This window comes from Mus pahari, chromosome 19 (genome assembly GCF_900095145.1).
Source record: "Mus pahari chromosome 19, PAHARI_EIJ_v1.1, whole genome shotgun sequence".
NCBI lineage: Eukaryota > Metazoa > Chordata > Mammalia > Rodentia > Muridae > Mus > Mus pahari.
The window spans coordinates 86,204,517-86,218,606 of record NC_034608.1 but is presented as its reverse complement, the minus strand read 5'-3'; the positions used below and the strand labels follow the sequence as shown (position 1 = coordinate 86,218,606).

Here is a 14,090-nt window from a genome sequence, read left to right as displayed (position 1 = left end):
TTCGAGACAGGGTTTCTTTGTATAGCCCTGGCTGTCCTGGAACTCACTTTGTAGACCAGGCTGGCCTCGAACTCAGAAATCCGCCTGCCTCTGCCTCCAATTTCATGTTTTTAAGACAGGTCTGTGCAGCCTAGGCTGGGTTTGGAATTCGCTTAGGATGTAGCTATCAGCCTGCTGAGTGCTGGGAGGGTTTTACTTGTACAGCTGTGGCTGCCCTAGAGCTCACTGTGGACCAGGCTGGCCTCAATTTCACAGATCCGCCTGCCTCTGCCCCCGAGTGCTGGGATTAGAGTGCAGCAGCACTACTCAGCTTTTAAACTTTACTTCTCATACATGCGCTCTGACTAGCGCTGTGTGGTGCGCAGCTAAGGCTTCCACTGTGCTGTCTTCTATGGCTCCCCACCTTACTCACTGACCTGTTCATCACACTGTGTCGTTGTGTGTGTGGTGAATGTAGGGGGCAGAGGACCACTCTGCCCACCTTCATGTGGGTTCCAGTATCAACTCAGGTCACCAGGCTTGACCGGCAAGTGCCTTTCCATGCTGAGCCCTCATTTACTTAGAAATAGGAATTTATGAAGCCCAGGTTGGCCTTATCTTGCTATGTTGCTAAGGATGATTTGTCCTGATCTTCCTGCCTCTGAGACCCTGGAATCTCAAGTGCATGTCACCAGGGTTTATGGGGTGCTAGGTATGGAACCTGGGTCATTACATGCTGGCCAACTGTTCTATCAGAGGTATAGCCTCAGACCCTTCATTTATATTTTATGACAGGGTCTCTCACTGAACCTGGAACTGGACCATTTTGGCTAGACTGGTTGGCTAGCAAACCCCGGGATCTGCCTACCACTGATTCCCAAGTGCTGGGGCCACTGATGTGTCTGGCCTTTTGTGAGTATGGGGACATAAACTCAGGTCTTCAAGCTTGCACCATAAACAATTCACTTACGGAGACTCCCTTGGATAATTTTTTATGCCAACTTGATACAAGCTAGAATCCTTGGAGGAGGGAGCATCAATTAAGAAAATCCTTCCATAAGGTTGGGTTTTAGGCAAGCCTGTGGGACGTTTTCTTTTCTTTGAGACAAGGTTTCTCTGTATAGTCCAGGCTGGTCTCAAATTCTGAATGCTGGGATTAAAGGTATGTGTCCCAACTGTAAGAAAGGGCTGGGCCTGCAGAGGGAATGGATGGGGGTAACTACCAACATGGGGGGAAGCCTGAGGGACCTGGAATTTGGACCCGAGGTAGGATTAAAACCTTGGGCTCTGGAGAACTACAGCAGGTGTTAGAGCCAGACTTAGAGCAAAATCTGACACTGCCTACCCGTCCTCCCCACAAGAGAGCCGTGTCGGGAGGAGGGTCAGGCGTTCAAGGCCATCATGACTATACATTTTATTAATCAGTGATTGTCGGGGAGGGCTCAGCCCTTTGTGGGTGGTGCCATGCCTGGGATGGTGGTTCTAAATTCTGTAAGAAAGCAAGCCGAGCAAACCATGAGGAGCAGGCTGAGCAACAGTGGCATCCTTCCATGGCCTCTGCATCACCTCCTTCTTTCAGGTCCTGCCTGACCATCTTCAGAGATGGACTGTGAGCTGAGACAGAAAACTGTTTCCTAACCAGCTACTTTTGGTAGAAACCAAACTAAGCCACAAGTAAAAGGCATATACAACATAAATACATCAATCAATACATCAATCTAAAACAATGCCACTCGGGATTCAAGAGTGGATGACAATAGCCATGAACGCCTGACCCTCCTCCCGACACGGCTCTCTTGTGGGGAGGACGGGTAGGCAGTGTCAGATTTTGCTCTAAGTCTGGCTCTAACACCTGCTGTAGTTCTCCAGAGCCCAAGGTTTTAGTCCTACCTCAGGGGTCCAAATTCCAGGCCCTCAGGCTTCCCCCCCATGTTGGTAGTTACCCCCATCCATTCCCTCTGCAGGCCCAGCCCTTTCTTCCAGGAAGCTTTTCTTTTTTGTTTTTTTTTCAAGACAGGGTTTCTCTGTATAGCCCTGGCTTTGTAGACCAGGCTGGGACCTGCCTCTGCCTCCCAAGTGCTGGGATTAAAGGCGTGCGCCACCATTGCCGGCTCCAGGAAGCTTTTCTTAACCCCATTCAGGAGAGTATTCTCTCTCAGGTCCTGTGGCCCCTGTTTCTATTTCAGATCTGACCCCCATGTGCTCCAACACCCCAGGTCTAAATCCACACTACCCATCAAGCATCGGGTCCCTTCATGACAAGGCAGGGGCTGCTGACATAACTCAGCAGGTAAAGGCATTTGCTGAATGCTGCAGGACCTAAGTTCAATCCCAGGCATTCACACCTTAAAAGGAGAAGACAGTCAGTTACTAACTACAGACATTCGGCCAAAAGGGAAGCCAGCACCTGTTTGTGAGGGACACAGAACCTATGAGCTAAAAGCCCTGTCGGAGTCCCTAACCCCCGACCAGTATTCCAGAACTGTAAGTTAATACATACGTAGTGGTACAAGAAACGTGAATATTTATTATCAAGTCGGTAATACTTTGGAATAGCTGGAAACGTAGGGGTGGTGTCCGTGTTTTAATGACCCTGTCTTGCAAAGATGCCTTCAAATATATTCACAGAAATGGACGAGGTATCGCAGGTGCTGGTGGTTGGTAAGCAGCTGTCGACGGGGGATGCGTCTAAAAACCTACGAAGGGACAGATCCCCACTTTCAGCTTGCCCCATCTGCTCGCCCTCGGGCAACTCTACGGGCGTCTGAGTCTATTCCCCGCGGCGTTGTCGCGCTCCTCAGTGGCTCAGGGACTTGCGGCCCTTCAGCATGCGACGGAGGATGACCTGCACGCCGGTAGGTGTGCTCAGCCGACGGACCCAGCCGTGCTTGTGCTTGCGCTTGATGTTGCTCGGCTGATACTCGTTTCCGCGCGCGCGGCCGCGGGCCTGCTGCAGGGAGAGAGGCCAGGAGTCCGGGAGCCCCATCCAGACTCTGGACTGGAGATAGCTGTGGGACCAGAGGAACCGTGAATCTCAGAGAATGTACGCTGTATGACTTTCTGAGCCGCCTTTGTAATGGGCAGGGCAACAAAAGAGCTTGTTTACAAAAGGCGCTACATAAGTACGCATGGTAGTCTAGAGATCACCCTTGTTTCCAGTCTGGAGCAGGGTATCCCCAAACACTCACCTGCCACTCAATAGGGCCACCGGTCTGCAGGTCTGGCACCCAAAGCACCGGGCTAGGAAAGCCATGTCCAGCGGCGGGTCACTGGTCCGGTTGTCCGGGTCAACGCCAGTTCCTACACTCTGGGCTCCTTGACAATGCCTTCTGGGAAATGTAGTTCTTGTTGCCGCGGGGCATTCCGGGAGCTGTAGTTCCACACCTGCAGGTGACGATGGAGGGGGGGTGAGGGATGTCTGTCCTCAGTGGCATGTAGTTCTCCAAAATGACCAGGAGAGGGCGAACGAATGTAGCCTCCTGCGTGTGCGTATGACATTCTGTCCCCCTGACCTTCTGGGAGTTGTAGTTCTTCGCCTCGTCCACTGGTAGAGGGCGCCCCAGAGTTGTGGTGACGACTCTGGCAGCAGTCCGGAGAACAGGCTGCTGGCCTTTTCACCCGCCCTCATTGAAGACAGGCAGCTGGCACTGAGCGGGCTGGCAGCTTCTTGGCGCCCGCAGTCAAGACTTCTCTTGGCGCGCAGCCCGGATGTCCTTGAGCTCCAGCTCTTCGTAATCTCAAAAACTCGTGCGTTGTGAATTTGCTCTGGTTAGTTTAATCCTTCAGGCTGGCCTGGGGGAATTTTCTTCCTGTAGCTCAGATCTGGACTCCTCTTCACACACCTTCCATAGCTCTCCACTGCTCTAAGGAAGATGTCCAGACAGCCGTGCCAGCAGCCACAGGAAGCCGTGCACACCAGCATCTCTGAAGTTCATGGTCCTTACCCACACTCTAAAATGGCTAGTTGTACCTACAAATAATTGAGGCGACGTGTTGAGTACTTATTGTGTGTAGAAGGGATAGCGGCCAAGTGTTTGGGCTGCACCTTGAGCCCATGAGCGAACAGCGCGTCAGGGTGGGATGGTCTTGGTGTAGCCGAGACTCCACCACTAGGATGCAATTCCCATTCGCTAGTTCCGCAGCAGCTCTGACACTTCTGACACAGCCTCTGGTTCAAATGCCTACCTTGACGTTTTGTCTATTTCCCGACCTGGACGTGTAGAGATTTGGAGGTGTGCAGAACGAGAAGATCAAGAGACAGAGGGCATACCGCCTTGTGGGAGGCAGAAGCTGGCTGAGGAGACCCTGTCCCAGACAGAGCGCATCCCCCACACTCCCAAGCTACTCGCTGTCCCTCGACTGCAAGTCCTTCTCGGTCCAGGCGCTAGCCCATCCCTCCCTCATTCCCCCCAAACTCTTCGCAGGGGTGGGGCTGCTGCTTGCAGAGCGCGCGCTGATCCTGGGAAGAGCAGCCTCTGGTTGGACGGTTATCTAGGCCAGTCGGGCTCGCCGTTGCAATAGGCCGAGATGCCTGCCCATCGGCTCCAGGCCCCGCCCACGCTGGGTGGGACTTACAGGGCCGGTTTGCTACGCGGCTGCGGGATGCCCCTGCGTTGACCGTCCGGGCCCGCGCCTGTCCGCGCTAATGCGGCCGACCTCGCACCACCATGTAAGCGGCACCTGCAGGTGGACGCTGGCTTCTCCGCCCGGGACCCCTGCGTCCTGCCTCGGACCCCGGGCCCCTCGATGACCTCAGGTGAGCTGGATCTGTTCCCCGGAGAGAGGAGTCACCAGGCTGCCAGGCCTCCACTGAGGGGGGGGGGTGGTGCCGGGGGTGGATAACCGCCAAGCTCCGCATTCGCACTGCTAGGATGCTGCGGAACCCCGGTGGCCTTGACCTCACCGCGGGGGTGACGGACTCCAGGGAGAAGCGGGTCGGGCTGAGGAACAGGACTGGCGCTGCGCTTTAGAGAGGCCGCCACAGTCGGGGTTCCACAGCCTTAGAGATGAGGAGCAAGGCCTGCTTTTACCTTAAGAGCATCCGGGGCCATCACGAGCGGGGTATTTAATGACCATCACTCCAGCGGCGCCCAGGCTGTGATGAAAAAACGAAGCTGGTCCCATCCTTATGCCTCAGACAATGGGGGTGTGCTGCTCCGGTATCCCCTGGAGTTATGTAACCGCCTGTGGTTGTCATGGACACCGGGGGGTGGCCAAGGGAACCGGATGGAGGCCCAGAGGCCCCCAGTCAGGTTCTGCCTTTATCCTCCTGGCTGCCACTAGGGTTGTGTACCCTTCGAACAGCCTCCATCAGTTCTCACCACTGTGCGAGTCAGTTCTAGCTCTCTTCTGAACCTGGAGCCGGATACAACCCGAGTTCCAGTGGCCAACATCCTTCCCCGGCCTCATCTGTCACTAGTCAGATTAACACTAGAGGCCTGAGCTAAGAACTTTGACATTTTAGAATAAGAGCCAGGCTTTATGGTCTGTCATCTCACCACCCAGGAGTTTGAGCACAAAGTTGAGGCCAGCCTGGGCTACAGAATGAAACCCCATGTAAAAGGTTAGCAGTGATGGGGGTTCACACTAGTCATTCTAGTACTGGCAGAGATGGAGGCAGGAGGATTGCAAGGAGTTTGAGACCAGTGCGCAGCCCAGGACTACAGAATGAGACCTTGTTTCAGAAACAAACCAATGACATCATGTTGATACACGTGTGTCACCCCAGCCCTTGGGAAGGTAAAGGCAGGAGGACTGTGGGAGTCTGAGGTTCCCCTTGGTCTGTATGCTCAACTCCGGAGGTGGAAGCCAGAGCAAGGTCAGCCTGGGGAGCATGAGGACTTCCCGGCCAGCCTGGGCTACATGAGCTTCTTTCTCCAAAGTAAGCATGCAAACCAGCTTGCATCCACGCTCGCATAAGTCAGTGTGTGGATGAATTCGTACGTAACGGTACGGATTTGTGAATAAATGATAAACTCCAGCTGGTGGGGCAAGGGTCTCCTTGCAATGGGCTCTTGCTTTAATATTTTCTCCTTCTGGAAGCCCCCCTCCCCCATGCTCTCTTCAGTACTGTACTAAGGGACACCCTGAGAACTTGTCTGGCATTGGGGTGTCCGGGAAAACCTGGAAGGGGCTTCCAGGTCCTGCTTACCCGATGCACGGCCAGAGCCACCGACCTTGAGCTAGTCACTGTTCCTCTCTCCAGAACACACCATGCTGACTGGGGTGACAGATGGCTTTTTCTGCTGCCTGCTGGGGACTCCTCCTAACGCTGTGCGGCCGCTGGAGAGTGTCGAGTCCAGTGACGGCTACACGTTCGTGGAGGTCAAGCCAGGCCGGGTGCTTCGGGTAAAGCATGCGGGGCCCGCGCCCATACCCACGCCGCCACCACCTCCTCCTGAAGATGATCCAGGGGTCAAGACGGGCCTTGTGCGCTGCCAGCGCCGAATCACAGTGTACCGCAACGGGAGGCTGGTGGTGGAGAACCTGGGCCGAGCGCCTCGTGCGGATCTGCAAGGCCGCAGTGGCTCCGGTGACCCGCCTGCCGCACTCGAGGTAGAGCTGGCTGAGCCCGCAGGAGGAGACACCCGGACCAACCCGGGCAGCGGGCGGCGGCGCCGCCCACGGCGTCCGAAGAGGACCATCCACATCGACTGTGAGCAGCGCATCACCAGCTGCAAGGGTGCGCAGGCTGATGTGGTGCTGTTCTTCATCCACGGAGTCGGTGGCTCACTCGCCATCTGGAAGGAGCAGCTAGACTTCTTTGTGCGACTCGGCTATGAGGTGGTGGCACCTGACCTGGCGGGCCATGGAGCCAGCTCTGCGCCGCAGGTGGCAGCTGCCTACACCTTTTACGCATTGGCAGAGGATATGAGGGCCATCTTCACACGCTATGCCAAGAAGCGCAATGTGCTCATCGGCCATTCTTACGGGTAAGATCCGAGTGGGGTGCTCACAGACCATTCCCTTCCCCCTGGAGCTAGCCTCAAAAATCATTATGTAGCTGAGGCTGAACTTGAACACCTGGTCCTCCTGCCTTTACATCCCAAAGATTAGAATAAAAGCCTTCTATGCTACCCCACACAACAACAACTTTACTTAGAAAATGAGATTGGGCTGGGAGCGTGGCTCAGAACCCCACTGAGGGAGCTGGAGGCATAGCTCAGGGTGAAACCTTGCCTAGAATCCTTCAGTGAAGGACATGGGGCGTAGCTCAGGGTGGAGCCCTGCCTAGAATCCCCCAGTGAGGGGCTAGGGGCGTGGCTCAGGGGTGGAGCCCTGGCTAGAATCTCCAATGAGGAGGCTGGGGGCATAGTTGCCTAGAATCCCCCAGTGAGGGGGCTGGGAGTAGCTTGACACTAGAGCTCTGACCTAGCAAATAATGTTAGTCATTAGTATCTGGTCAGGTGTGTGTCGTCACTTAGGAGGCTGATGCTGGAATATAGCTCAAAATGTAAGGCCAGCCTCGGCTATGAAGTCGTTTCCAACCCAGGGCTACACTTATAGCAAAAGCCTATGTTAAAAACAACAACAGCAACCAAAAAACAAACTACAGAGTATGGGCATGATACCCCAGAACTTCCAAGACCGAGGCAGGAGGATTGCTATGAATTTAAGACCAGTCAGAGCTATAGGATAAGACTTTGTCTCAAAAATCAATAAACAGCATTGAAAGTCAGGCATGGCAGCCCTCATCTACCCTCCCACACTTGGGAGGCGGAGACAGAATCAGATGTAATGGTCACTCTCAGCTACACAGCTCCCAGGCAAGTTTAACATACATGAGGACCCACATCCCCAACACCAAAGCTGGGAACTCGCTTGGGGTAGACATGCGTACCTGGTATGCACAAGGCCTGGCTTCAATTCCTCGCACCTCAATAAAAAAAAAAGTCAATAAACAGAATATTTCATATCCGTAAACATTTAAACATTACTTTTGTTTTTGTTTTTACTTTTTGTTTTGTTTTGTTTTGTTTTTGAGACAGGGTTTCTCTGTGTAGACCCGGCTGGCCTGGAACTCACTCTAGACCAGGCTGGTTGTTTTTACTTTTAAGTCAGGTCTGCCTACATAGCCCTGGCTGTTCTGGAACTCACATGGTTGACCTAGAACTCACACCGATCCACCTGCCTCTGCTTCCTGAGTGATGGGATAAAAGGTATGGGCTACATGCCCAGCCTAAAAAGTAAATTTTGTTTTGTTTTGTTTTTTGTTTTTTTTCGAGGCAGGGTTTCTCTGTATAGCCCTGTCTGTCCTGGAACTCACTTTGTAGACCAGGCTGGCCTCGAACTCAGAAATCTGCCTGCCTCTGCCTCCTGAGTGCTGGGATTAAAGGCGTGCGCCACCATGCCTGGTAAAAGTAAATTTTAAAAGCTGGTCATGGTATGTCATGCCTGTAATTTCAGCACTTTGGAGTGTGAGGCAGGGGCATTCATTGCTATGCTCTCAAGCCTGTCCTGGGCTACAGAACACAGCCTGTCTGAAAAAATGTTTAGGTTTTACAAACATGTAATAATCAGACAAACTGTGGGTTACTGTGGACAACATTACATATTCTGTGTGTGTGTGAGCGTGTTTGTGTATATGTCTGTGCATGTGTGTGTGTGTGTGTGTGGTGTGGTCTAATGGTCAGGCCCATTCCTCTTCCACCCTTCTATCTGGAGCCTTCAAGCTATTAACCAGGTGATGTAGGGTGAGCAGGGCAAGCCTCTGACCTTGGAATTTCAAGGTCAGCTTGGGCAGCAGAGCACTGAGACTTGGTGTCTTAACAAAAACAAAAATAAAAGCCACATGGGGTTGCATATGCCTGTAAATCCAGTGCTCCAGGAACTGGGGCAGGAGGATTGCCATGAAGTCCATTCCAGCTAGGACTATGCAGTGAGTGAGTGAGTGAGACTGTTTTAGAAGGGGGGGGGTAGTTCTCTGTGTAGTTACCTGGTACCCAGTGATTACATCTGAGGGACTGTAGCCACGAGTGCCTTCCGTGCCACACAGGCAACCATGACATCCTGTCTTCAGATGCTGGGCGGAAGCACTCCCAGTGGAGAACCACTGAGGAGATTCCAGCGTCTAGCTGCAGCCATAAGGGCAGATAGCACTCCCAAGATACTGTTTGGAAAGGTGTGGCCACCCATAGGTGAGTCTCAGATGGGACAGTGCTGTATGCAGGTTACCAAGCGTCCACCCAAGGGAGAACATTCCCACCGGGGGAAACAAGACAGCCAAGGTCACCGTGTTAGTGGTCACAGCCATGCCAGAAGTCACACAGAGGCATGCCTGGGAGGCAGGCACATCTCTGGAAGTTCTAGTCCAGCTTGGTCTACACAGCAATTTCCAAGCCGGTCAAAGCTAAAGCAAGAAATCCTCTTTCTAACAAGAACTACCCCAAAACTTGCAGGGTGTGTATGCTGTAACCCTAGCACTTGAGGGTGGACATGAGCCCTGGCTATGAGCCCATGCTGTCATGGGCTTGCTACGAGCTTGCCTCAAGACCCAAGGGCCGGGCATGCCCGGTGTGAATGAAGCCACGGGCTCCTTCCCTCAGTTCTCAGCACTGCATACCTGTGCATGGAGGGACACCCCTCCCAGCCAGCGGGGTGCCCCTCCATGAGTGTGCAGGAAATTGGTGTCTGAGGGCCTGCCTGGTGATCAGGGTGGGAGGGAAGCGCCATGTGTGTCCTGCTCACTCGGAGTCTTCCATCCCTGCCCCCAGTGTCTCCTTCTGTACTTTCCTGGCCCATGAGTACCCAGACCTTGTACACAAAGTGATCATGATCAACGGTGGGGGTCCCACGGCACTGGAGCCCAGCCTCTGCTCCATCTTCAACATGCCCACATGTGTCCTGCACTGCCTGTCACCTTGCCTGGCCTGGAGTTTCCTCAAGTAAGATCTCTGCCCCTGGGATCTGGGCAGGGGGAGGGGTGGCCCTGCATTACTGATCTGTAGGGGCTGGCTCTGGGGTGTGTCCCATAGTGGTCAGGCTCAAGTGACATCTTTGCATCCCAGGGCCGGCTTTGCCCGCCAAGGGGCCAAAGAAAAGCAGCTGCTGAAGGAGGGCAATGCGTTCAATGTGTCCTCCTTCGTGCTGCGGGCTATGATGAGCGGCCAGTATTGGCCTGAAGGCGACGAGGTCTACCACGCGGAGCTGACAGTTCCCGTGCTGCTGGTGCACGGCATGCACGACAAATTTGTGCCAGTGGAAGAGGACCAACGCATGGCTGAGGTAGGATCTGTGGATCTAGAACACCACTCCCAATACACACTCCTTGTGCACAGGGTTCAGGGGTTGTGCCTGTGCCTGGGCGTGACTTAGGAGTGTGTGTGGTCCCAAGACTGGCATCCTGCCAGAATGGATTCTGAGTAGGCTCGGCTTGTGGGAAGCCTGGTTTTCCAGAAAGGTGCCAGTGGGGGGCAAGGCTGAGTGGGTGTGAACTTCCCAAATGGGTGTGGCCTTCTGACATCTCTGGGTAGGCGGGGTCTTTGAGTGGCAGTTGTTGACCTGTAGCTTCCTTTGGTTAAGATATCTGAATGGCTGTGGCTCAGTGATTCTTAGGGCTGTTGAGGAAAGGCAGGGGCATCCTCACCAAGGGCGGATCTTGGAGACATCTAGAATCATTCGTGGGCAGGGGAGGAGGGCAGAGAACTTCCCTGGCATCCACTCCTGAGGTTGACCGAGGAGGCTGCCCAGTACCCTACAACACAGCTGATGCCCCCACAGGCAACGAGCCAACCCCAAGAGTCAGCAGAGCCGAGGTTGAGAAGGCCAACCCCGAGCATATTATAAGGCGCTTAATGGGTGTTGGCTGAGTTAAGAATACCTGGAGAGGGTCCAGAAGGGTGACAGGCCATCCCTGGCATCCTCCTGGGTGGGGCTGAAGGGTGAACAGCGGGAGGGACATCTCGGTGTGCCCGTAGATCCTGCTGCTGGCCTTTCTCAAGCTCATCGAGGAAGGCAGCCACATGGTGATGCTGGAGTGTCCTGAAACGGTCAACACGCTGTTACACGAGTTCCTGCTGTGGGAGCCAGAACCCGAGGCCGAGCCAAAGCTCGAGCCAAAGCCCAAGCCACAGCTGCTGCAGCCAGAGCCGGCTCCGGGGGAGGAGAAGTGACCAGGGCCGCCGGAACTCCTGGATCTTGAGTAGTAGAGGCTCTTAGACTGGGCGTGGGCTGGCTGGGCGGGGCCTCATGCCGATGGGCGGGGCCTGGGCATGCCCCAGAGCGAACCGGGCACAGCCAGTGTTGGAGACTCAGTGCCCAGGGCAGCTACAGTGCCCTTTCCACGCGTGACCGAAGGGTGTGACCTTGTACAGAGCCCCCTTCCCTACCTCCCTGAGTCCCTGAAGCTGCAGCGCGCGGGCTGCCACCCCACTCGGTCTTCCCCTCCGCTGTGCTGCATTTCGCACCGGGAAGCCCTAAGGAGAACCCTGGGGAGGGGCTCCTATCCTGTCCTGGGAGACCCTACCGCGCCATCCCCATTGCTTGGGACTGGGAGCTAGGCACCCAAGGAGGGAGGGGTCGGAGCCACAAATCCCCGCATATGGCAACTTGTAAGTCAATAATAATAATAATAAAAGACAATCCAAACTGGCCTCCAATTTGTGATTCTGCCTCAGCATCTTGAGGGATGAGATGATGGGCAAGTAGCACTGTCTGGCTCAATCTCTGTTTCTCCCCCTCTCTCCTCCCCCTCCTCTCTTCCCTCTCCCCCTCTCCATGTTTGCTCTCCTGGTATGACCAGACCAAGGTGAGAGTGAAGTGGTTCCCCACCCCCACTCCCAGACAGGGTTTCTTTGTGTAGCCCTGGCTGTCCTGGAACTCACTCTGTAGACCAGGCTGGCCCCCAACTCAGAGATTCACCTGCCTCTGCCTCCTGAGTGCTGGGATAAAGGTGTGCATCACCACCGGCCCAGCCAGACAGTGGAATGTTCTAGAGTAGCTTCTGTTGTCCCTGCCTGCTTTCCTCCGCCCTGCACCTTATTCTCCATGACAGCACCGTCTGTCACAAAGTTCACCCTTGACCTGAGATACGGATGTCCTCAGTCATGAACACAAGTGCACCACACACACACACACACACACACACACACACACACTGCCAGCTAAGACTAGAACTGGACAAACTGTCATGCACCAGCCTCTCTGGCTACTCAGGCTTCTTGGCCACTTTCTCAGCACACAGCCTTTGCTCTCTGTCCCCTCAACAGGAGGACAAGCAGGGTGTGCTGCAGCCCATGTGCCCACTATCATGGTGACGTCAGGCAGAGAGGCCCTTGCCACACAGCAGCCCCTTGTTTCGGATTTGGTCTAATGCTATTTATGTTAATTGGGACCTGAATATTGTAAGAGAATCCACATGTCCATACATAAGACACTGAGGGTCCTTGCCCCAAGTTGGTTTTGATTGGTAAATAAGAGCACAGAACCATCCTGTAAGAGTCGGGGGCATGGCCCAGGAGGGCTACAGGTCTGGGTCTGGGGTGCCCAGGATTTTATAAGTGGTGAGTCAGGAATATTGAAGGAGAGTGTGTTAGCCGCAAGCCACTGGGCGTGGTGGCTCACGCCTTTAATCCCAGCACTCGGGAGGAGTGAGTTCGAGTGGATTTCTGAGTTTGAGTCCAGCCTGGTCTACAGAGTGAGTTCCAGGACAGCCAGGGCTGCAGAGAGAAAACCTGTCTGGAAAAACCAAAACCAACCAACCAAACAAAAAACAATGAGGCAGAATGGGGGAAGCCCGAGGATACTGAGGCAGACTGGGAGGGAAGGCTGGGGCATGCAGAATCACGGTCCCTTTGGGACAGAGGGCCAGATGAGGGAAATAAACACTGTCTCCAGAGCCGTCTGAACCCACAGGTCAAGTTGCAAATAGTCCATGAAGACAGCATCCCTATCCCTGAACCACGCCCCCTGAACCACGCCCATGCCTCATTCTGAAGATTTCTAGGCAGAGACTCCAACCCTGAGCCATGTCTCCCGCCCTCTTTTACTTATTTTATTTATCTATCTATTTATTTATTTATTTTGGCTTTTCAAGGCAGGGTTTCTCTGTATAGCTCTGGCTGTCCCGGAACTCACTCTGTAGACCAGGCTGGACTCAAACTCAGAGATTTGCCTGCCTCTGCCACCCGAGGAGTGCTGGAATTAAAGTGGGAAAGGTCGAGTGCCCTGCCCAAGAGATGAAAGAGAGAGAGAGAGACAGACAGACAGACAGACAGACAGACAGACAGACACTACCAGTAAGAAGGAGCAGCTTGGGGCTGGAGAGATGGCTCAGCGGTTAAGAGCACTGACTGCTCTTCCGAAGGTCCTGAGTTCAAATCCCAGCAACCACATGGTGGCTCATAACCATCCATAACAAGATCTGATGCCCTCTTCCAGAGTGTCTGAAGACAGCTACAGTGTACTTACATATAATAAATAAATAAATCTTTAAAAAGAAGAAGGAGGAGCAGCTTGCTGCAGTTTTGCTCTGGCGGGCACTGGCCTGGCTGAGGTTACAGGACCGAATGAGAGTATGGCAGGGTAGGATATGCAGGCACCGGGTTGTTGTGGGTGGGATTGTGTGTGGACACTAAGTCTGGAGAAGTAGGAGTGAAAGCCTGGGTGTCCACTTTAAAGTGTGTATTTGATGTGCATGCGGGGATGAGTTTGAATATGGATACAGTTTGGGGCATGAGTGCAGGTTCTCTAATGAGTCTGATGGGATACAGGAACAAGATTCGTACAGTTACATGTTTGATGTGGGCACTGGTTTGGTCCAATGTTGTGTAACAATATTTTTCTTTTTCTTTTTTCTTCCTTTCTTTTCTTTTTATTTTTCTTTTCTTTTCTTTTCTTTCTTTTCTTTTCTTTTTTCTTTTATAAATTTAATGTACATGAGTAACACTCTCGCTGTCTTCAGACACTGTCCCATTACAGATAGTTGTGAGCCACCATGTGGTTGCTGGCAATTGAACGTCTGAAAAAACAGTGAGTGCTCTTAACCTTTGAGCCATCTCTTCAGCAATATTTTTCTTTTTTTTTTTTTTAAGATTTATTTATTATTATATCTAAGTACACTGTAGCTGCCTTCAGACACACCAGAGGAGGGCATCAGATCTCATTACGGATAG

At 53.4% G+C, this 14,090-nt stretch overlaps 2 protein-coding genes across 2 annotated transcripts; one reads left to right on the top strand and one right to left on the bottom strand.

Annotated features, from left to right (window-relative positions):
• Positions 1-2,480: 2,480 nt before the first annotated feature.
• On the bottom strand, positions 2,481-4,556 carry Mrpl34 (mitochondrial ribosomal protein L34). Its single transcript, XM_021219693.2, has 2 exons — positions 3,168-4,556; positions 2,481-2,987 (listed from the first exon to the last, which is right to left on the bottom strand). Exons 1-2 carry the CDS (start codon positions 3,230-3,232, stop codon positions 2,777-2,779), a joined length of 276 nt encoding a protein of 91 aa, XP_021075352.1. The 5' UTR covers positions 3,233-4,556; the 3' UTR covers positions 2,481-2,776.
• Abhd8 (abhydrolase domain containing 8) lies at positions 4,540-11,565 on the top strand. The gene is made up of 5 exons (XM_021218973.2): positions 4,540-4,735; positions 6,185-6,911; positions 9,693-9,863; positions 9,987-10,203; positions 10,896-11,565. Exons 1-5 carry the CDS (start codon positions 4,726-4,728, stop codon positions 11,088-11,090), a joined length of 1,320 nt encoding a protein of 439 aa, XP_021074632.1. The 5' UTR covers positions 4,540-4,725; the 3' UTR covers positions 11,091-11,565.
• The last annotated feature ends 2,525 nt before the right edge of the window (positions 11,566-14,090 follow it).

Bases quoted from the DNA above. Each gene is read 5' to 3' on its own strand.
- Mrpl34 (XM_021219693.2), bottom strand. From the start codon at position 3,232: ATGGCTTTCCTAGCCCGGTGCTTTGGGTGCCAGACCTGCAGACCGGTG. The intron at 2,988-3,167 runs GTGAGTGTTTGG...CTGGTCCCACAG, and splicing joins GTGGCCCTATTGAGTGGCAG to CTATCTCCAGTCCAGAGTCT.
- Abhd8 (XM_021218973.2), top strand. The intron at 6,912-9,692 runs GTAAGATCCGAG...CCCTGCCCCCAG, and splicing joins CTCATCGGCCATTCTTACGG to TGTCTCCTTCTGTACTTTCC. The intron at 10,204-10,895 runs GTAGGATCTGTG...GTGTGCCCGTAG, and splicing joins AGGACCAACGCATGGCTGAG to ATCCTGCTGCTGGCCTTTCT.